The sequence below is a fragment of the Oncorhynchus keta genome, chromosome 15 (genome assembly GCF_023373465.1).
Source record: "Oncorhynchus keta strain PuntledgeMale-10-30-2019 chromosome 15, Oket_V2, whole genome shotgun sequence".
In the NCBI taxonomy this organism is placed as follows: domain Eukaryota; kingdom Metazoa; phylum Chordata; class Actinopteri; order Salmoniformes; family Salmonidae; genus Oncorhynchus; species Oncorhynchus keta.
The window spans coordinates 19,114,074-19,140,496 of NC_068435.1; the positions used below are offsets into that span (position 1 = coordinate 19,114,074).

The 26,423-nt window shown below is 44.1% G+C and overlaps 1 protein-coding gene across 1 annotated transcript in view; it reads left to right on the top strand.

Moving 5' to 3' along the window:
• The window catches only part of LOC118376610 (thymocyte selection-associated high mobility group box protein TOX-like), a 126,927-nt gene that overhangs the window by 73,864 nt on the left and 26,640 nt on the right, over positions 1-26,423 (top strand). The window contains 1 exon segment of the mRNA XM_052463571.1: positions 4,114-4,365. Within this exon segment, the coding sequence (XP_052319531.1) occupies positions 4,114-4,365 (252 nt within the window).

Sequence of the window (26,423 nt, forward strand, 5' to 3'; positions counted from 1 at the left end):
AAGTAATTGAGGGCTTGACGAGCGGTTGGTTGGTTCAATCAGGTGTGTTGGTGCAGGGATAGAACAAAATCCTGGACATCCCATTGGGTCTCCGCTGTACTAATGGATGACCCATTCGTTTTTAGATGTTTGATGGGGAGTTTTCCCCTGATATTTATTCACTAGAAATCGAAAACAATCTGGTGGGGTGACATTCAGAAGAAATACACTCAATGCAAGTCTTGACTTTTGAAAAGGGGATGAAACGAAACTTTAACTTTAAGATTGGTCTTTCCATGCAGAAACCTCATAATGTGATAGGTGTCATGACTAACCGTGGTTAACTACTCTGCATAGGTATTGGAGATCATCTCCCATTCTCGTCAAAGTGAAACTTCTCACCTCCCGCTCTCAGACATTATTCATTCTGCCTTTGGCCATGTTCACCATATTCAATATTATGTGTCATCAGCACCTCCACCACTGAGGAGCTACATGGTTTCACTGTGTGCGGTCTACATGGTCTTTATGATTTTCCCTAGTGCATATTTATTTCCATTAATCAGACCTGGGTAGCTGTGTGTGTTTAGCTCCCGGGTCCTACTAGCCAGGGATATGGAACCTCATAGCCCCATTCTTAAACCATATAACCCAATTTCCCTTTTCAATGTGGGACTTAATGATTTCCAAGGCTGGACATATCAGCTTATTTTCCACTTTAGGCCAAACATCTTGTCTATGACCATATTATGTTTCACATTCACTAAGTAGCTAAAACATCTTGGCTACGACCATATTATGTTTCACATTCACTAAGTAGCTAAAACATCTTGGCTACGACCATATTATGTTTCACATTCACTAAGTAGTTAACATCTTGGCTACGACCATATTATGTTTCACATTCACTAAGTAGTTAACATCTTGTCTACAACCATATTATGTTTCACATTCACTAAGTAGCTAAAACATCTTGGCTATAACCATATTATGTTTCACATTCACTAAGTAGCTAAAACATCTTGGCTATGACCATATTACATTTACATTTAAGTCATTTAGCAGACGCTCTTATCCAGTATGTTTCACATTCACTAAGTAGCTAAAACATCTTGGCTATGACCATATTATGTTTCACATTCACTAAGTAGCTAAAACATCTTGGCTATGACCATATTATGTTTCACATTCACTAAGTAGCTAAAACATCTTGGCTATGACCATATTATGTTTCACATTCACTAAGTAGCTAAAACATCTTGGCTACGACCATATTATGTTTCACATTCACTAAGTAGTTAACATCTTGGCTATGACCATATTATGTTTCACATTCACTAAGTAGTTAACATCTTGGCTACGACCATATTATGTTTCACATTCACTAAGTAGCTAAAACATCTTGGCTATGACCATATTATGTTTCACATTCACTAAGTAGCTAAAACATCTTGGCTATGACCATATTATGTTTCACATTCACTAAGTAGTTAACATCTTGGCTATGACCATATTATGTTTCACATTCACTAAGTAGCTAAAACATCTTGGCTACGACCATATTATGTTTCACATTCACTAAGTAGCTAAAACATCTTGGCTATGACCATATTATGTTTCACATTCACTAAGTAGCTAAAACATCTTGGCTACGACCATATTATGTTTCACATTCACTAAGTAGTTAACATCTTGGCTACGACCATATTATGTTTCACATTCACTAAGTAGTTAAAACATCTTGGCTACGACCATATTATGTTTCACATTCACTAAGTAGCTAAAACATCTTGGCTACGACCATATTATGTTTCACATTCACTAAGTAGCTAAAACATCTTGGCTACGACCATATTATGTTTCACATTCACTAAGTAGTTAACATCTTGGCTCGAATCCCTGAGCTGACAAGGTAAAAATCTACCGTTCTGCCCCAATGCAGTTAACCCACTGTTCCTAGGCCATCATTGAAAATAAGAATTTGTTCTTAACTGACTTGCCTAGTTAAATAAAGGTCAAATATATATATATTTTTAAATATTATGTTTCACATTCACTAAGTAACTTAAACATTAGTGTTTTCTATTGCTCAACATTCGTAAATTGTTGTTGTTGTTTTTTGCAAGAAGGGAAAAGGAGCAGGGGTGGATGACCTGCTGGCTGAAAGACTCCCCAGATTGACAAAGGGTATTTTGTTCCCATTCACCTTAATGTTCTCACAGGCCATCCATTTAGAGTGGCTATGAATTATGGTTGCCAGGCAACGAGGCTGAGAGCTTGTTGCCACGGCAAGGAATGAAAGAGGCTGGACTGATGGAACCATGTCTTCTATACGTTTAGCCTTCATTCTTGTTATTAACCACCGTTAGGTGATTATAATGAACTCCATTTGAGTAAGTGTTTGATTAATAGAGAAATTGTCGAAGAGAAATTCAGTTCTGGGATCTGATTTTTTTCACAGAACCCGGGGATAAAAGCAGTGTATCTTTACACCTTTTTATTTGAGAAGATAATCAAAAGAATGATGTAGGTCTAGAGATAAGTAGTTTACTTTTTCCTTCATTTAAAATGTACTAAGCAGAGGGGGGAGATGGTGGGATGTTGGAAAAAGAATCATTCCTAATATGTCACTTAGCCAGTCATGAGCCAAACTACCCCAATCACTTTTATATAAAAAAACTTAACATCTAGCTTTTTACCAGCATTCCACTACCGCCAGTTTCCTGTTCGTAATGCACTAGTTTGCATTCCCCCCCCCCAATGAAATCCACCCACGTTATTGATACCATAAGGTAGGGTTGTTAGACAAAGATAAAATGATCTTTGGTATCCATTCATATTAGTGTCATAATGATGACCTGGCTTGTGACTCACCTCTCCGATACTTCGGAAAGTTCCCACACGTCACCATGGGGATTAGGTTGTTTTCCACGGTAACCGACAGTTGCTAAACTTTTACGATGATGTGCTCTATCTGGCGGTACCAACAGTTACACATCTGTATAAGGAGAGGAGGTGCTCAGTGGTTGGGCACAGGAAGTAGCCTGGAGGAAAAATAGTGTGTTATTCACCTATTCTTCAAAAAGAGGAGAGAAGAGGCAGAAGAGGTCATGGGGTCGTTGGTGATATAAGGGGTGAAGGTCTTAGTTGGCTGGAGGGGATGGAGCTAATCTCTGTAGATTACAGAGTTAACAGGAGTCACCTGTCCTGGTGTTGAGGTGAGCCTCTCCGCCGAAGCCTCACCTGTCAGGGACATTGTGTATGACATGGTGTCGGGGACATTGTGTGTGACATGTTGCTGGGGACATTGTGTGTGACGTGGTGCCGGGGACATTGTGTGTGACATGGTGCCGGGGACATTGTGTATGACATGGTGCCGGGGACATTGTGTGTGACGTGGTGCCGGGGACATTGTGTGTGACGTGGTGCCGGGGACATTGTGTGTGACGTGGTGCCGGGGACATTGTGTGTGACGTGGTGCCGGGGACATTGTGTGTGACGTGGTGCCGGGGACATTGTGTGTGACGTGGTGCCGGGGACATTGTGTGTGACGTGGTGCCGGGGACATTGTGTGTGACGTGGTGCCGGGGACATTGTGTGTGACGTGGTGCCGGGGACATTGTGTGTGACATGGTGCCGGGGACATTGTGTGTGACGTGGTGCCGGGGACATTGTGTGTGACATGGTGTCGGGGACATTGTGTATGACATGGTGTCGGGGACATAGTGTATGACATGGTGTCGGGGACAATAGCAGGTGTGAGGCGTCGCCCAGGTCACCTGTCAGTCCCTGTGGTATCAGGTGACCTGGCCACACTCTGGGGTGGGGTGGGGGCAGGGGGCCACACTGAAGAGGCTATTCAATCACAACCTACAACCGTGTTTCCTGTGGAAAGACAAAAGTTACATTGTTCTTATGCTGAAGAATGTTAGTTAGGATTTCAGTCATGGTTGAAACAAAGATGTGTGTGAAGAACCATTAGTGAGTGTATATGTGAGTATATATGTGAGTGAGTGTGACTGAGCAGAGCTGTTTCTAGAGCGTTTCTAGGAGTGGGTTAAAGAGAGTTAAAAGTAGCATTATTGTATGCTATTTTAATGCCATTTAAAAACAACGCTACATTTTCCCCCCCAGATGCAACAAATGGTCAACTCCGATTCCCGGTACAGCAGCCATCAACCAATGGAAGCACTCAGATCCAGGAGCCAATCAGGCATGGGACATCAGAGTCAACTTACCACCATCAACCAATCACAACTCAACACCCAGTTGGGACTGAGCGTAAACAACGTTACCCATAATTCCCCATCTCCCCCTGGGAGCAAGTCGGCCACACCCTCTCCTTCTAGCTCTGTTCATGAGGATGACAATGAAGAGTCAATAAAGGTGAGAAGAGTGATTGGCACACACACTGATGTCGACGCCTCTCTCACACACACTGATGTCGACGCCTCTCTCACACACACACTGATGTCGACTCCCTCACACACACACTGATGTCGACGCCTCCCTCACACACACACTGATGTTTCCCTGGAACACACACTGATGTCATTGTTCTCATGCACACACACTGATAGTCGACTCCCTCACACACACACACTGATGTCGAACGACACAAAGACTGTGTCGATGCTGAAGAACACACTGATGTCGATCCCTCAGTACACACACTGATGTGACTCCCTCACACACACACTGTGTCGACTCCCTCACACACACACTGATGTCGACTCCCTCACACACACACACTGATGAGTTCACACAACACTGAGCACTTACACACACACTGATGTGTCCCGCACACACCACTGATGTCGAAACACACACTGATGTCGACGCCTTTTCACACACACTGATGTCGGCCTCTCTCACAAACACACTGATGTTCCCACTACACTGATGTCGACGCCTCTCTCACACACACTGATGTCGACTCCCTCACACACACACTGATGTCGATCTCACACACACACTGATGTCGACTCCAGATCACACACACACTGATGTCATCCCTCACACACACTGATGTCAACTCCCTCACCATCACACTGAATCGACTCCCTCACACACACACTGATGGGACTCTCCTCACACACACACTGATGTCGACTAATTCCCCATCACACACTGATGTCAACTCCCTCACACCCACTGATGTCTAGCTCTGTTCACAGGACACACACTGAAGAGTCCTCACAACACACTGATGAAGACTCCCTCACACACACACACTGATGTCGGCGCCTCTCTCACACACACACTGATGTCGACTCCCTCACACACACACTGATGTCGACGCCTCTCTCACACACACTGATGTCGACGCCTCTCTCACACACACACTGATGTCGACGCCTCTCACACACACACTGATGTCACACACACACTGATGTCGACGCCCTCACACACACACTGATGTCGACGCCTCTCTCACACACACTGATGTCGACGCCTCTCACACACACACTGATGTCGACGCCTCTCACACACACACTGATGTCGACGCCTCTCACACACACACTGATGTCGACGCCTCTCTCACACACACACTGATGTCGACGCCTCTCACACACACACTGATGTCGACGCCTCTCTCACACACACACTGATGTCGACGCCTCTCTCACACACACACTGATGTCGACTCCTCACACACACACACTGATGTCGACGCCTCCTCACACACACACTGATGTCGACGCCTCTCTCACACACACTGATGTCGACGCCTCTCTCACACACACACTGATGTCGACGCCTCTCTCACACACACACTGATGTCGACGCCTCTCTCACACACACACTGATGTCGACGCCTCTCTCACACACACACTGATGTCGACGCCTCTCTCACACACACACTGATGTCGACGACCTCACCCACACACACTGATGTTGACACCTCTCTCACACACACACACACACACACTGATGTCGACGCCCTCACACACACGAACTGATGTCGATGGCTCTCTCACACACACACTGATGTCGACGCCTCACACACTGATGTCGACTCCTCACACACACACTGATATTGACGCCTCTCACACACACACACACACACACACACTGATGTCGACGCCTCTCACACACACACTGATGTCGACTCCCTCACACACACACACTGATGTCGACTCTCACACACACACTGATGTCGACTCCCTCACCCACACACACTGATGTCGACTCCCTCACACACACACTGATGTCGACTCCCTCACACACACTGACACTCCCTCACACACACACTGATGTCGACGCCCTCACACACACACACTGATGTCGACGCCTCTCACACACACACACACACTGATGTCGACGCCTCTCTCACACACACACTGATGTCGACTCCCTCACACACACACACTGATGTCGACTCCCTCACACACACACACTGATGTCGACGCCTCTCTCACACACACACTGATGTCGACTCCCACACACACACACTGATGTCGACGCCTCTCTCACACACACACTGATGTCGACTCCCTCACACACACACTGATGTCGACGCCTCTCACACACACACACTGATGTCGACGCCTCTCTCACACACACACTGATGTCGACGCGCCTCTCTCACACACACACTGATGTCGACGCCTCTCTCACACACACACTGATGTCGACACCTCTCTCACACACACACTGATGTCACTCCCTCACACACACACTGATGTCGACTCCTCTCACACACACACTGATGTCACCTCACACACACACTGATGTCGACGACCTCTCACACACACACTGATGTCACCTCACCCACACACACTGATGTTGACACCTCTCACACACACACACACACACACACTGATGTCGACGCCCTCACACACACGAACTGATGTCGATGGCTCTCTCACACACACACTGATGTCGACGCCTCACACACTGATGTCGACTCCCTCACACACACACACTGATATCGACGCCTCTCACACACACACACACACACACACTGATGTCGACGACCTCATACACACACACTGATGTCAACACCTCTCTCTCACACACACACACACACACACACACACTGATGTCGACATCCTCACACACACACACACACACTGATGTCGACGACCTCACACACACACTGATGTCAACACCTCTCTCTCACACACACACACACACACACACACTGATGTCGACGTCCTCACACACACACACACACACACACTGATGTCGACGACCTCATACACACACACTGATGTCAACACCTCTCTCTCACACACACACACACACACACACACTGATGTCGACATCCTCACACACACACACACACACACTGATGTCGACGTCCTCACACACACACACTGATGTTGATGCCTCTCTCTCTCTCACACACACACACACACACACACACACACACACACACACACACACACACACACACACACACACACACACACACACACACACTGATGTTGACGCCTCACACACACACACACGTCAACGACCTCACACACACACACTGATGTCGACGCCTCTTACACACACACACACACACACACACACACACACACGCACACTGATGTCGACGTCCTCACACACACACACTGATGTCGACGCCCTCACACACACACACTGATGTCGACGCCTCTTACACACACACACACACACACACACACACACACACACACACACACACACACACACACACACACACACACACACACACACACACACACACGCACAATGATGTCGACGACCTCACACACACACACTGATCTCGACACCTCTCTCACACACGCACTGATGTTGACGTCCTCACACACACACACTGATGTTGACACCTCTCTCTCTCACACACACACACACACACACACACTGATCTCGACGTCCTCACACACACTGATGTCGACGCCTCACACACTGATGTCGAAGCATTTCTCTCACACACACACACTGATGTCGACGCCTCACACACTGATGTCGAAGCCTTTCTCTCACACACACACATACACACACACTGATGTCGAAGCCTTTCTCTCACACACACACATACACACACACTGATGTCGAAGCCTTTCTCTCACACACACACATACACACACACTGATGTCGACGGCCTCACACACACACACTTATGTTGTCGCACTCGTACACACACAAGCACACACTGATGTCGACGCCCTCTCACACACACTGATGTCGACGCCCTCACACACAAACGCCTATGTTGATGCCCTCACACACACACATGTCGACGCCCACACACACACACCGATGTTGACGCCCTCATACACAAATATGCACACATACACAAGCACCAACATTTTTTTACTTCTTTATAATACAGACACCCACACACACACCTAGGGCTGTTACGGTGACTGTATTACCACCACACCAGCATGACCGCAGTCAAATTCCATGTGACCGTTGAGTCAAGGTAACTAGGCTCCTTCAAAACTGCGCTCTGATGCTCATTAGTAGCTTACCAAACTTGCTGACGGCCAGTCACTAATGTACTCTATTGTTCCTCCGTCAGGTCCTAATGGTCTGGTACTCAGCACTGTATTGTCCCTCAAACTACTCTGGCATCAATGCAAATGCAATCGTAAATCAAATCAAACACTTCATGAGAGCCCTGGCATTCAGGTTTTAAAAAATATATATATATTTTACCTTTATTTAACTAGGCAAGTCAGTTAAGAACACATTTTTATATTCAATGACGGCCTAGTGGGTTACCTGCCTGTTCAGGGGCAGAACGACAGATTTGTACTTACAACCTTCCGGGTTTGAACGTACAACCTTCCGGTTACTAGTCCAACGCTCGAACCACTAGGATACTCTGCCGCCTGCCGTGTGTTTGAGTGGAATAGGATCACCTGTTAGGCAGTGAGAGCCACCTCCTCATACCTGGTTGATGCATGGAATGAAATAAGTGTTATAGGCTATGTCAGTGGTTCCCAACCTTTTTCGGTTACTGTACCACCAACTGAATTTTGCTCTGCCCGGAGTTCCCCTAAAGTAACTCCTCATGTGTATTTTACCAGTAAGCCTATGGTCTCATGAGTCTTCTCATGTACCCCTGTGGATGGGCAGAGTACCCCCAGGGTTAGTACTCCTGGTTGGGAACCACTGGGCTATGGTATACAATTGCGTGAGAAAATAGAGTTTTGGTGGCCTCTTAAAAAGAGGAGGATCCAATCAGCTTTCAATAAGCTAGGCCTACTATATTTATTTCTCACCTTTCCTAATATTAAACACATTGCTTCTGCTTTCCAACCAGAGTAGCCTACCTGGCTGGCATGAAAAGAAACCGTGGGAAAATCGTCCTCCATTCTCTCTTTTTTTTTTTTTATCTTTTTTTTTACCTTGCTCCTGTTCTGACAGGTGCATGATAATGGCCTATTCTAAGTCAAAACTAATTTCACATATATTATTTAGTTTATGCAAAGACAAGATGAAGTTGAGAGAATAGTATCAATTGTGAATGAAGCCCAGCGTGTGCAGTCCGAGGCAAGAAACATTGCTTGCATTTTTTTGTTACTTTTTCAAATCATAGTTTCTTGCATCAAGTAGCTTGGCCCATGGGCCTTTATGTTTTGATAAGGTTTGTATCACAACTAAAGTGGCCAAATATCTCTAAGCCTAGCCTATAGGCCTAGGAGCCCTGGAACACGGTTGGAGAGCCCATAGCGTACAGACCCTAGTGAAACGTGTTGTTATAAGGCCAGTCATTGCACAATCACGTGTGAAAACAGAGTTTTGACTGGCCACTATTTAAAAGAGGATCCCATCTTTCTCGTCTGCTATATTTATTGCTCAATTCTTAAAATGAAGCACTTTAATCCGCTTTACTACCTGGCGTATTAAAAATCTCACCGGGGGAAGCTCTTCCTCCATTTGCGATTAGAGTGCAGGCTACGGATGACGTTTTTTTTGTGGGCCATTCTAAATAGAAAATAATTCCAGACATATATTAGTAGGCTATATGTAAAGACCAGATTAAATTGAGAATAGTCTGAGAATATTTCCAAGTGCTTGTCAAACTGTGAATTAGAGACTGATGAAGTGTGTGCAGCCTGCGCATGAAACAGAGCAGAGTGTCATCATGCATGTCGTCATTAGAGTCATTCATGCAGTCTTAGGCTATATTATTTAATTTCTAATACTTTCTATGGTTTGTATCCCAACTAAAGTTGCATAAATAACTCTAAACTAAGCATATAGTAGGACCTGTTTCAAACTATCACTTTGTTAAATGTTCAACACAGAATAGCCGCATGTGCACACTCCCTTTGAAATCTTCTTACTATAAAATAATATTAAATAATGCCACTGGAATTATTATCAAATCTTGTCCGCTAAATGGACTAATGTAGCCCATAGCCATACGGCCTAGCCAGATCAAGGCCTTAACATAAAGACGACTCAGAATATTCAACATTTTCTTCATATCATAATGCTTCTTTAGACCTGCCTAAAATAAATAATGGATTTATTGTGATGGCGTAGGCTATATTAAATGGGTTTATTCTACTTTTTAAAAAGTAGATGTCCGCATCAGTGGCTTGTAGGCTATGCGTTGAAGTCAGAGATGCTAAACGTGTTTATGTTAATTAAAGGTCAATTAATGTGAGACCAACAGTTATTTGGATGACAGTTATCGGCTGACAAAATTTCATGACTGACACAGCCCTACACACACACACTATTCTATACACACACACACACACAGCCCTACACACACACACTATTCTATACACACACACACACACACACAGCCCTACACACACACACACACACAGCCCTACACACACACACTATTCTATACACACACACACACACACAGCCCTACACACACACACACAGCCCTACACACTACACTATTCTATACACACACACACACACACAGCCCTACACACACACACAGCCCTACACACACACACACTATTCTATACACACACACACACACACAGCCCTACACACACACACACAGCCCTACACACACACACTATTCTATACACACACACACACACAGCCCTACACACACACACTATTCTATACACACACACAGCCCTACACACACACACTATTCTATACACACACACACACAGCCCTACACACACACACTATTCTATACACACACACAGCCCTACACACACACACTATTCTATACACACACACACACACTATTCTATACAAACACACACACAGCCCTACACACACACACACTATTCTATACAAACACACAGCCCTACACACACACACACACTATTCTATACAAACACACAGCCCTACACACACACTACACTATTCTATACAAACACACAGCCCTACACACACACACACTATTCTATACAAACACACAGCCCTACACACACACACACTATTCTATACAAACACACAGCCCTACACACACACACACTATTCTATACAAACACACAGCCCTACACACACACACACTATTCTATACAAACACACAGCCCTACACACACACACACTATTCTATACAAACACACAGCCCTACACACACACACTATTCTATACAAACACACAGCCCTACACACACACACTATTCTATACACACACACAGCCCTACACACACACACTATTCTATACAAACACACAGCCCTACACACACACACTATTCTATACACACACAGCCCTACACACACACACTATTCTATACACACACACAGCCCTACACACACACACTATTCTATACAAACACACACACAGCCCTACACACACACTATTCTATACAAACACACACACAGCCCTACACACACACTATTCTATACAAACACACACACAGCCCTACACACACACTATTCTATACAAACACACACACAGCCCTACACACACACTATTCTATACAAACACACACACAGCCCTACACACACACTATTCTATACAAACACACACACAGCCCTACACACACACACACACTATTCTATACAAACACACAGCCCTACACACACACACACTATTCTATACAAACACACAGCCCTACACACACACACACACTATTCTATACAAACACACAGCCCTACACACACACACACTATTCTATACAAACACACAGCCCTACACACACACACACTATTCTATACAAACACACAGCCCTACACACACACACACTATTCTATACAAACACACAGCCCTACACACACACACACTATTCTATACAAACACACAGCCCTACACACACACACACTATTCTATACAAACACACAGCCCTACACACACACACACTATTCTATACAAACACACAGCCCTACACACACACACACTATTCTATACAAACACACAGCCCTACACACACACACTATTCTATACAAACACAGCAGCCCACACACACACACTATTCTATACAACACACACAGCCCTACACACACACACTATTCTATACAAACACACACACACACACACACTATTCTATACAAACACACACAGCCCTACACACACACACTATTCTATACACACACACAGCCCTACACACACACACTATTCTATACAAACACACACACAGCCCACACACACACACTATTCTATACAAACACACACACAGCCCTACACACACACACTATTCTATACAAACACACACACAGCCCTACACACACACACACACTATTCTATACAAACACACACACAGCCCTACACACACACACTATTCTATACAAACACACACACAGCCCTACACACACACACTATTCTATACAAACACACACACAGCCCTACACACACACACTATTCTATACAAACACACACACAGCCCTACACACACACTATTCTATACAAACACACACACAGCCCTACACACACACACTATTCTATACAAACACACACACAGCCCTACACACACACACTATTCTATACAACACACACACAGCCCTACACACACACACTATTCTATACAAACAAACACACACACAGCCCTACACACACACACACTATTCTATACAAACACACACACAGCCCTATTCACACACACACACTATTCTATACAAACACACACACAGCCCTACACACACACTATTCTATACAAACACACACACAGCCCTGTTCACACACACACACACTATTCTATACAAACACACACACAGCCCTACACACACACACTATTCTATACAACACACACACAGCCCTACACACACACACTATTCTATACAAACACACACACAGCCCTACACACACACACTATTCTATACAAACACACACACAGCCCTACACACACACACTATTCTATACAAACACACACACAGCCCTACACACACACTATTCTATACAAACACACACACAGCCCTACACACACACTATTCTATACAAACACACACACAGCCCTACACACACACTATTCTATACAAACACACACACAGCCCTACACACACACACACTATTCTATACAAACACACACACAGCCCTACACACACACTATTCTATACAAACACACACAGCCCTACACACACACTATTCTATACAAACACACACACAGCCCTACACACACACTATTCTATACAAACACACACACAGCCCTACACACACACACACTATTCTATACAAACACACACACACAGCCCTACACACACACACACTATTCTATACAAACACACACACAGCCCTACACACACACACTATTCTATACAAACACACACACAGCCCTACACACACACACACTATTCTATACAAACACACACACACCCCTACACACACACACACTATTCTATACACACACACACACAGCCCACACACACACACTATTCTATACACACACACACACACCCCCACACACACACACACTATTCTATACACACACACACACAGCCCTACACACACACTATTCTATACACACACACACACAGCCCACACATACACACACACTATTCTATACAAACACACACACAGCCCTACACACACACACACTATTCTATACAAACACACACACAGCCCTACACACACACACACACTATTCTATACACACACACACAGCCCTACACACACACACTATTCTATACAAACAAACACACACACAGCCCTACACACACACACACTATTCTATACAAACACACACACAGCCCTACACACACACACTATTCTATACAAACAAAACACACACAGCCCTACACACACACACACTATTCTATACAAACACACACACAGCCCTACACACACACACTATTCTATACAAACAAACACACACACAGCCCTACACACACACACACTATTCTATACAAACACACACACAGCCCTACACACACACACTATTCTATACAAACACACACACAGCCCTACACACACACACTATTCTATACAAACACACACACAGCCCTACACACACACACACACTATTCTATACAAACACACACACAGCCCCACACACACACACACTATTCTATACACACACACAGCCCTACACACACACACTATTCTATACAAAAACACACACACAGCCCTACACACACACACTATTCTATACAAACAAACACACACAGCCCTACACACACACACTATTCTATACAAACACACACACAGCCCTACACACACACACACTATTCTATACAAACACACACACAGCCCTACACACACACACTATTCTATACAAAACACACACAGCTATTCTATACAAACACTACACACACACACACACTATTCTATACAAACACACACACAGCCCTACACACACACACACACTATTCTATACAAACACACACACAGCCCTACACACACACACTATTCTATACAAACACACACACAGCCCTACACACACACACACTATTCTATACAAACACACACACACAGCCCTACACACACACACTATTCTATACAAACACACACACAGCCCTACACACACACACTATTCTATACAAAAACACACACACAGCCCTACACACACACACACTATTCTATACAAACACACACACAGCCCTACACACACACACACTATTCTATACAAACACACACACAGCCCTACACACACACACACACTATTCTATACAAACACACACACAGCCCTACACACACACACTATTCTATACAAACACACACACAGCCCTACACACACACACACTATTCTATACAAACACACACACAGCCCTACACACACACACTATTCTATACAAACACACACACAGCCCTACACACACACACACTATTCTATACAAACACACACACACACAGCCCTACACACACACACTATTCTATACAAACACACACACAGCCCTACACACACACACTATTCTATACAAACACACACACAGCCCTACACACACACACTATTCTATACAAACACACACACAGCCCTACACACACACACTATTCTATACAAACACACACACAGCCCTACACACACACACTATTCTATACAAACACACACACAGCCCACACACACACACTATTCTATACAAACACACACACAGCCCTACACACACACACTATTCTATACAAACACACACACAGCCCTACACACACACACACACTATTCTATACAAACACACACACAGCCCTACACACACACTATTCTATACAAACACACACACAGCCCTACACACACACACTATTCTATACAAACACACACACAGCCCTACACACACACACACTATTCTATACAAAACACACACACAGCCCTACACACACACACTATTCTATACAAACACACACACAGCCCTACACACACACACTATTCTATACAAACACACACACAGCCCTACACACACACTATTCTATACAAACACACACACAGCCCTACACACACACACTATTCTATACAAACACACACACAGCCCACAGCCCACACTATTCTATACAAACACACACACAGCCCTATTCTATTCAACAAACACACACACAGCCCTACACACACACTATTCTATACAAACACACACACAGCCCTACACACACACACTATTCTATACAAACACACACACAGCCCTACACACACACACTATTCTATACAAACACACACACAGCCCTACACACACACTATTCTATACAAACACACACACAGCCCTACACACACACACTATTCTATACAAACACACACACAGCCCTACACACACACACTATTCTATACAAACACACACACAGCCCTACACACACACACTATTCTATACAAACACACACACAGCCCTACACACACACACACTATTCTATACAAACACACACACAGCCCTACACACACACACTATTCTATACAAACACACACACAGCCCTACACACACACACACTATTCTATACAAACACACACACAGCCCTACACACACACACACTATTCTATACACACACACACACAGCCCTACACACACACACTATTCTATACAAACACACACACAGCCCTACACACACACACACTATTCTATACAAACACACACACAGCCCTATTCACACACACACACTATTCTATATACAAACACACACACAGCCCTACACACACACACTATTCTATACAAACACACACACAGCCCACACACACACACACTATTCTATACAAACACACACACACAGCCCTACACACACACACACTATTCTATACAAACACACACACAGCCCTACACACACACACACTATTCTATACAAACACACACACAGCCCTACACACACACACTATTCTATACAAACACACACACAGCCCTACACACACACACACTATTCTATACAAACACACACACAGCCCTACACACACACACTATTCTATACAAACACACACACAGCCCTACACACACACACACTATTCTATACAAACACACACACAGCCCTACACACACACACACTATTCTATACAAACACACACACAGCCCTACACACACACACACTATTCTATACAAACACACACACAGCCCTACACACACACACTATTCTATACAAACACACACACAGCCCTACACACACACACTATTCTATACAAAACAAACACAGCCCTACACACACACACTATTCTATACAAACACACACACAGCACCCACTACACACACACTATTCTATACAAACACACACACAGCCCTACACACACACACACACTATTCTATACAAACACACACACAGCCTATTCTATACAACACACACACAGCCCACACACTATTCTATACAAACACACACACAGCCCTACACACACACACACTATTCTATACAAAAACACACACACAGCCCTACACACACACACACTATTCTATACAAACACACACACACACCCTACACACACACACTATTCTATACAAACACACACACAGCCCTACACACACACACACTATTCTATACAAACACACACACAGCCCTACACACACACACACTATTCTATACAAACACACACACAGCCCTACACACACACTATTCTATACAAAAACACACACACAGCCCTACACACACACACACTATTCTATACAAAAACACACACACAGCCCTACACACACACACACTATTCTATACAACACACACACAGCCCTACACACACACACACTATTCTATACAAACACACACACAGCCCTACACACACACACTATTCTATACAAACACACACACAGCCCTACACACACACACACTATTCTATACAAAAACACACACACACACACTATTCTATACAAACACACACACAGCCCTACACACACACACACACTATTCTATACAAACACAACACACACACTATTCCAAACACACACACAGCCCTACACACACACACTATTCTATACAAACACACACACACACAGCCCTACACACACACACTATTCTATACAAAACACACACACAGCCCTACACACACACACTATTCTATACAAACACACACACACACAGCCCTACACACACACACACTATTCTATACAAACACACACACACACAGCCCTACACACACACACACACACTATTCTATACAAACACACACACACACAGCCCTACACACACACACTATTCTATACAAAACACACACACACAGCCCTACACACACACACTATTCTATACAAACACACGCACACACAGCCCTACACACACACACACTATTCTATACAAACACACACACACACAGCCCTACACACACACACACTATTCTATACAAACACACACACACACAGCCCTACACACACACACACTATTCTATACAAACACACGCACACACAGCCCTACACACACACACACACTATTCTATACAAACACACACACACACAGCCCTACACACACACACTATTCTATACAAACACACACACACACAGCCCTACACACACACACTATTCTATACAAAACACACACACACAGCCCTACACACACACACACTATTCTATACAAACACACACACACACAGCCCTACAAACACACACACACACTATTCTATTCAAACAAACACACACAGCCCTACACACACACACTATTCTATACAAACACACACACAGCCCTACACACACACACTATTCTATACAAAAACACACACACAGCCCTACACACACACACTATTCTATACAAAACACACACACAGCCCACACACACACACTATTCTATACAAACACACACACAGCCCTACACACACACTATTCTATACAAACACACGCACAGCCCTACACACACACACACTATTCTATACAAACACACACACAGCCCTACAAACACACACTATTCTATACAAAACACACACACAGCCCTACACACACACTATTCTATACAAAAACACACACAGCCCTACACACACACACTATTCTATACAAACACACACACAGCCCTACACACACACACTATTCTATACAAAACACACACAGCCCTACACACACACACTATTCTATACAAAACACACACAGCCCTACACACACACACTATTCTATACAAACACACGCACAGCCCTACACACACACACTATTCTATACAAACACACAGCCCTACACACACACACACTATTCTATACAAAACACACACAGCCCTACACACACACACTATTCTATACAAACACACACACAGCCCTACACACACACACTATTCTATACAAACAACACACAGCCCTACACACACACACTATTCTATACAAAAAACACACAGCCCTACACACACACACTATTCTATACAAACACACACACAGCCCACACACACACACACTATTCTATACAAACAACACACAGCCCTACACACACACTATTCTATACAAACACACGCACAGCCCTACACACACACACTATTCTATACAAAACACACAGCCCTACACACACACACTATTCTATACAAACACACAGCCCTACACACACACACTATTCTATACAAACACACGCACAGCCCTACACACACACACACTATTCTATACAAAAACACACAGCTATTCCTACAAACACACACACACACTATTCTATACAAACACACGCACAGCCCTACACACACACACACTATTCTATACAAACACACAGCCCACACACACACACTATTCTATACAAAACACACAGCCCTACACACACACACTATTCTATACAAACACACAGCCCTACACACACACACATTCTATACAAACACACAGCTCCCTACACACACACACTAATACAAACACACAGCCCTACACACACACACACTATTCTATACAAACACACGCACAGCCCTACACACACACACACTATTCTATACAAACACACACACAGCCCTACACACACACACTATTCTATACAAACACACGCACAGCCCACACACACACACACACTATTCTATACAAACACACACAGCCCTACACACACACACACTATTCTATACAAACACACGCACAGCCCTACACACACACACACACTATTCTATACAAACACACACACAGCCCTACACACACACACTATTCTATACAAACACACAGCCCTACACACACACACTATTCTATACAAACACACGCACAGCCCTACACACACACACACTATTCTATACAAACACACGCACAGCCCTACACACACACACTATTCTATACAAACACACGCACAGCCCTACACACACACACACTATTCTATACAAACACACACACAGCCCTACACACACACACACTATTCTATACAAACACACACACAGCCCTACACACACACACTATTCTATACAAAACACACAGCCCTACACACACACACACTATTCTATACAAACACACAGCCCTACACACACACACACTATTCTATACAAACACACGCACAGCCCTACACACACACACTATTCTATACAAACACACACACAGCCCTACACACACACACTATTCTATACAAACACACGCACAGCCCTACACACACACACACTATTCTATACAAACACACGCACAGCCCTACACACACACACACTATTCTATACAAACACACACACAGCCCTACACACACACACTATTCTATACAAACACACACACAGCCCTACACACACACACTATTCTATACAAACACACAGCCCTACACACACACACTATTCTATACAAACACACACACACACAGCCCTACACACACACACACTATTCTATACAAACACACACACACAGCCCTACACACACACACACTATTCTATACAAACACACACACACACAGCCCTACACACACACACACACTATTCTATACAAACACACACACACACAGCCCTACACACACACACTATTCTATACAAACACACACACAGCCCTACACACACACACACTATTCTATACAAACACACACACACACAGCCCTACACACACACACACTATTCTATACAAACACACACACAGCCCTACACACACACACACTATTCTATACAAAACACACACACACACAGCCCTACACACACACACACTATTCTATACAAACACACACACAGCCCTACACACACACACTATTCTATACAAACACACACACAGCCCTACACACACACACTATTCTATACAAACACACACACAGCCCTACACACACACACACTATTCTATACAAACACACACACAGCCCTACACACACACACTATTCTATACAAACACACACACACACACTATTCTATACAAACACACACAGCCCTACACACACACACACTATTCTATACAAACACACACACACACACACCCCTACACACACACACATCTATACAAACACACACACACACAGCCCTACACACACACACTATTCTATACAAACACACACACACACAGCCCTACACACACACACACACTATTCTATACAAACACACACACACACAGCCCTACACACACACACACTATTCTATACAAACACACACACAGCCCTACACACACACACTATTCTATACAAACACACACACAGCCCTACACACACACACTATTCTATACAAACACACACACACACAGCCCTACACACACACACTATTCTATACAAACACACACACACACAGCCCTACACACACACACTATTCTATACAAACACACACACACACAGCCCTACACACACACACACTATTCTATACAAACACACACACACACAGCCCTACACACACACACTATTCTATACAAACACACACACACACAGCCCTACACACACACACTATTCTATACAAACACACACACACACAGCCCTACACACACACACTATTCTATACAAACACACACACACAGCCCTACACACACACACACTATTCTATACAAACACACACACACACAGCCCTACACACACACACTATTCTATATAAAAACACACACACAGCCCTACACACACACACTATTCTATACAAACACACACACAGCCCTACACACACACACTATTCTATACAAACACACACACACACACAGCCCTATACAAACACACACACAGCCCACACACACACTATTCTATACAAACACACGCACAGCCCTACACACACACACACTATTCTATACAAACACACACACAGCCCTACACACACACACTATTCTATACAAACACACGCACAGCCCTACACACACACACTATTCTATACAAACACACACACAGCCCTACACACACACACTATTCTATACAAACACACACACAGCCCTACACACACACACTATTCTATACAAACACACACACAGCCCTACACACACACACTATTCTATACAAACACACGCACAGCCCTACACACACACTATTCTATACACACACACACACAGCCCTACACACACACACTATTCTATACAAACACACGCACAGCCCTACACACACACTATTCTATACAAACACACGCACAGCCCTACACACACACACTATTCTATACAAACACACAGCCCTACACACACACACTATTCTATACAAACACACGCACACACACACACTATTCTATACAAACACACAGCCCTACACACACACACTATTCTATACAAACACACAGCCCTACACACACACACTATTCTATACAAAACACACAGCCCTACACACACACACTATTCTATACAAACACACGCACAGCCCTACACACACACACTATTCTATACAAACACACGCACAGCCCTACACACACACACACTATTCTATACAAACACACAGCCCTACACACACACTATTCTATACAAACACACGCACAGCCCTACACACACACACTATTCTATACAAACACACAGCCCTACACACACACACTATTCTATACAAACACACAGCCCTACACACACACACTATTCTATACAAACACACGCACAGCCCTACACACACACACTATTCTATACAAAAACACACAGCCCTACACACACACACTATTCTATACAAACACACGCACAGCCCTACACACACACACACACTATTCTATACAAACACACAGCCCTACACACACACACTATTCTATACAAACACACAGCCCTACACACACACACTATTCTATACAAACACACACAGCCCCAGCCCTACAAAACACACACACACACACACACTATTCTATACAAACACACAGCCCTACACACACACACACTATTCTATACAAACACACACAGCCCTACACACACACACACTATTCTATACAAACACACGCACAGCCCTACACACACACACACACTATTCTATACAAACACACACACAGCCCTACACACACACACACTATTCTATACAAACACACGCACAGCCCTACACACACACACACTATTCTATACAAACACACACACAGCCCTACACACACACACACTATTCTATACAAACACACGCACAGCCCTACACACACACACACTATTCTATACAAACACACACACAGCCCTACACACACACACACTATTCTATACAAACACACACAGCCCTACACACACACACTATTCTATACAAACACACACACAGCCCTACAAACACACGCCCACACACACACACACACTATTCTATACAAACACACGCACAGCCCTACACACACACACACTATTCTATACAAACACACGCACAGCCCTACACACACACACTATTCTATACAAACACACACACAGCCCTACACACACACACACTATTCTATACAAACACACACACAGCCCTACACACACACACACTATTCTATACAAAAACACACAGCCCACACACACACACTATTCTATACAAACACACACAGCCCTACACACACACACACTATTCTATACAAACACACGCACAGCCCTACACACACACACACTATTCTATACAAAACACACGCACAGCCCTACACACACACACACACTATTCTATACAAACACACGCACAGCCCTACACACACACACACTATTCTATACAAACACACGCACAGCCCTACACACACACACACACTATTCTATACAAACACACGCACAGCCCTACACACACACACACTATTCTATACAAACACACACACAGCCCTACACACACACACTATTCTATACAAACACACGCACAGCCCTACACACACACACACTATTCTATACAAACACACACACAGCCCTACACACACACACACACTATTCTATACAAACACACGCACAGCCCTACACACACACACACTATTCTATACAAACACACGCACAGCCCTACACACACACACACTATTCTATACAAACACACGCACAGCCCTACACACACACACTATTCTATACAAACACACACACAGCCCTACACACACACACTATTCTATACAACACACACAGCCCTACACACACACACACTATTCTATACAAACACACACACAGCCCTACACACACACACACTATTCTATACAAACACACGCACAGCCCTACACACACACACACACTATTCTATACAAACACACGCACAGCCCTACACACACACACACTATTCTATACAAACACACGCACAGCCCCACACACACACACACTATTCTATACAAACACACGCACAGCCCTACACACACACACACTATTCTATACAAACACACGCACAGCCCTACACACACACACTATTCTATACAAACAACACACACACAGCCCTACACACACACACACTATTCTATACAAACACACGCACAGCCCTACACACACACACACTATTCTATACAAACACACGCACAGCCCTACACACACACACACACTATTCTATACAAACACACGCACAGCCCTACACACACACACTATTCTATACAAACACACGCACAGCCCTACACACACACACTATTCTATACAAACACACGCACACACAGCCCTACACACACACACTATTCTATACAAACACACGCACAGCCCTACACACACACACACTATTCTATACAAACACACGCACGCACAGCCCACACACACACACTATTCTATACAAACACACGCACGCACAGCCCTACACACACACACACTATTCTATACAAAACACACGCACAGCCCTACACACACACACTATTCTATACAAAACACACGCACAGCCCTACACACACACACACTATTCTATACAAACACACGCACAGCCTATTCTATACAAACACACGCACAGCCCTACACACACACACACTATTCTATACAAACACACGCACAGCCCTACACACACACACACTATTCTATACAAACACACGCACAGCCCTACACACACACACACTATTCTATACAAACACACGCACAGCCCTACACACACACACTATTCTATACAAACACACCTACACAGCCCTACACACACACTACACACACACACACACTATTCTATACAAACACACACGCACAGCCCTACACACACACACACTATTCTACAAACACACGCACAGCCCTACACACACACACTATTCTATACAAACACACGCACAGCCCTACACACACACACACTATTCTATACAAACACACGCACAGCCCTACACACACACACTATTCTATACAAACACACGCACGCACAGCCCTACACACACACACACTATTCTATACAAACACACGCACACAGCCCTACACACACACACACTATTCTATACAAACACACGCACACACAGCCCTACACACACACACACTATTCTATACAAACACACGCACAGCCCTACACACACACACTATTCTATACAAACACACGCACAGCCCTACACACACACACTATTCTATACAAACACACGCACACACAGCCCTACACACACACACACTATTCTATACAAACACACGCACAGCCCTACACACACACACACTATTCTATACAAACACACGCACAGCCCTACACACACACACTATTCTATACAAACACACGCACGCACAGCCCTACACACACACACACTATTCTATACAAACACACGCACAGCCCTACACACACACACACTATTCTATACAAACACACACACAGCCCTACACACACACACTATTCTATACAAACACACGCACGCACAGCCCTACACACACACACTATTCTATACAAACACACGCACGCACAGCCCTACACACACACACTATTCTATACAAACACACGCACGCACAGCCCACACACACACACACTATTCTATACAAACACACGCACGCACAGCCCTACACACACACACTATTCTATACAAAACACGCACGCACAGCCCTACACACACACACACACTATTCTATACAAACAACACACGCACAGCCCTACACACACACACTATTCTATACAAACACACGCACGCACAGCCCTACACACACACACTATTCTATACAAACACACGCACGCACAGCCCTACACACACACACACTATTCTATACAAAAACACACGCACAGCCCTACACACACACACACACTATTCTATACAAAACACACGCACAGCCCTACACACACACACTATTCTATACAAACACACGCACAGCCCTACACACACACACTATTCTATACAAAACACACGCACGCACAGCCCTACACACACACACTATTCTATACAAAACACACGCACAGCCCTACACACACACACACTATTCTATACAAACACACGCACAGCCCTACACACACACACACTATTCTATACAAACACACGCACAGCCCTACACACACACACACTATTCTATACAAACACACGCACGCACAGCCCTACACACACACACACTATTCTATACAAACACACACACACACCGCCCTACACACACACACACTATTCTATACAAACACACGCACAGCCCTACACACACACACACTATTCTATACAAACACACGCACGCACAGCCCTACACACACACACACTATTCTATACAAACACACGCACAGCCCTACACACACACACACTAT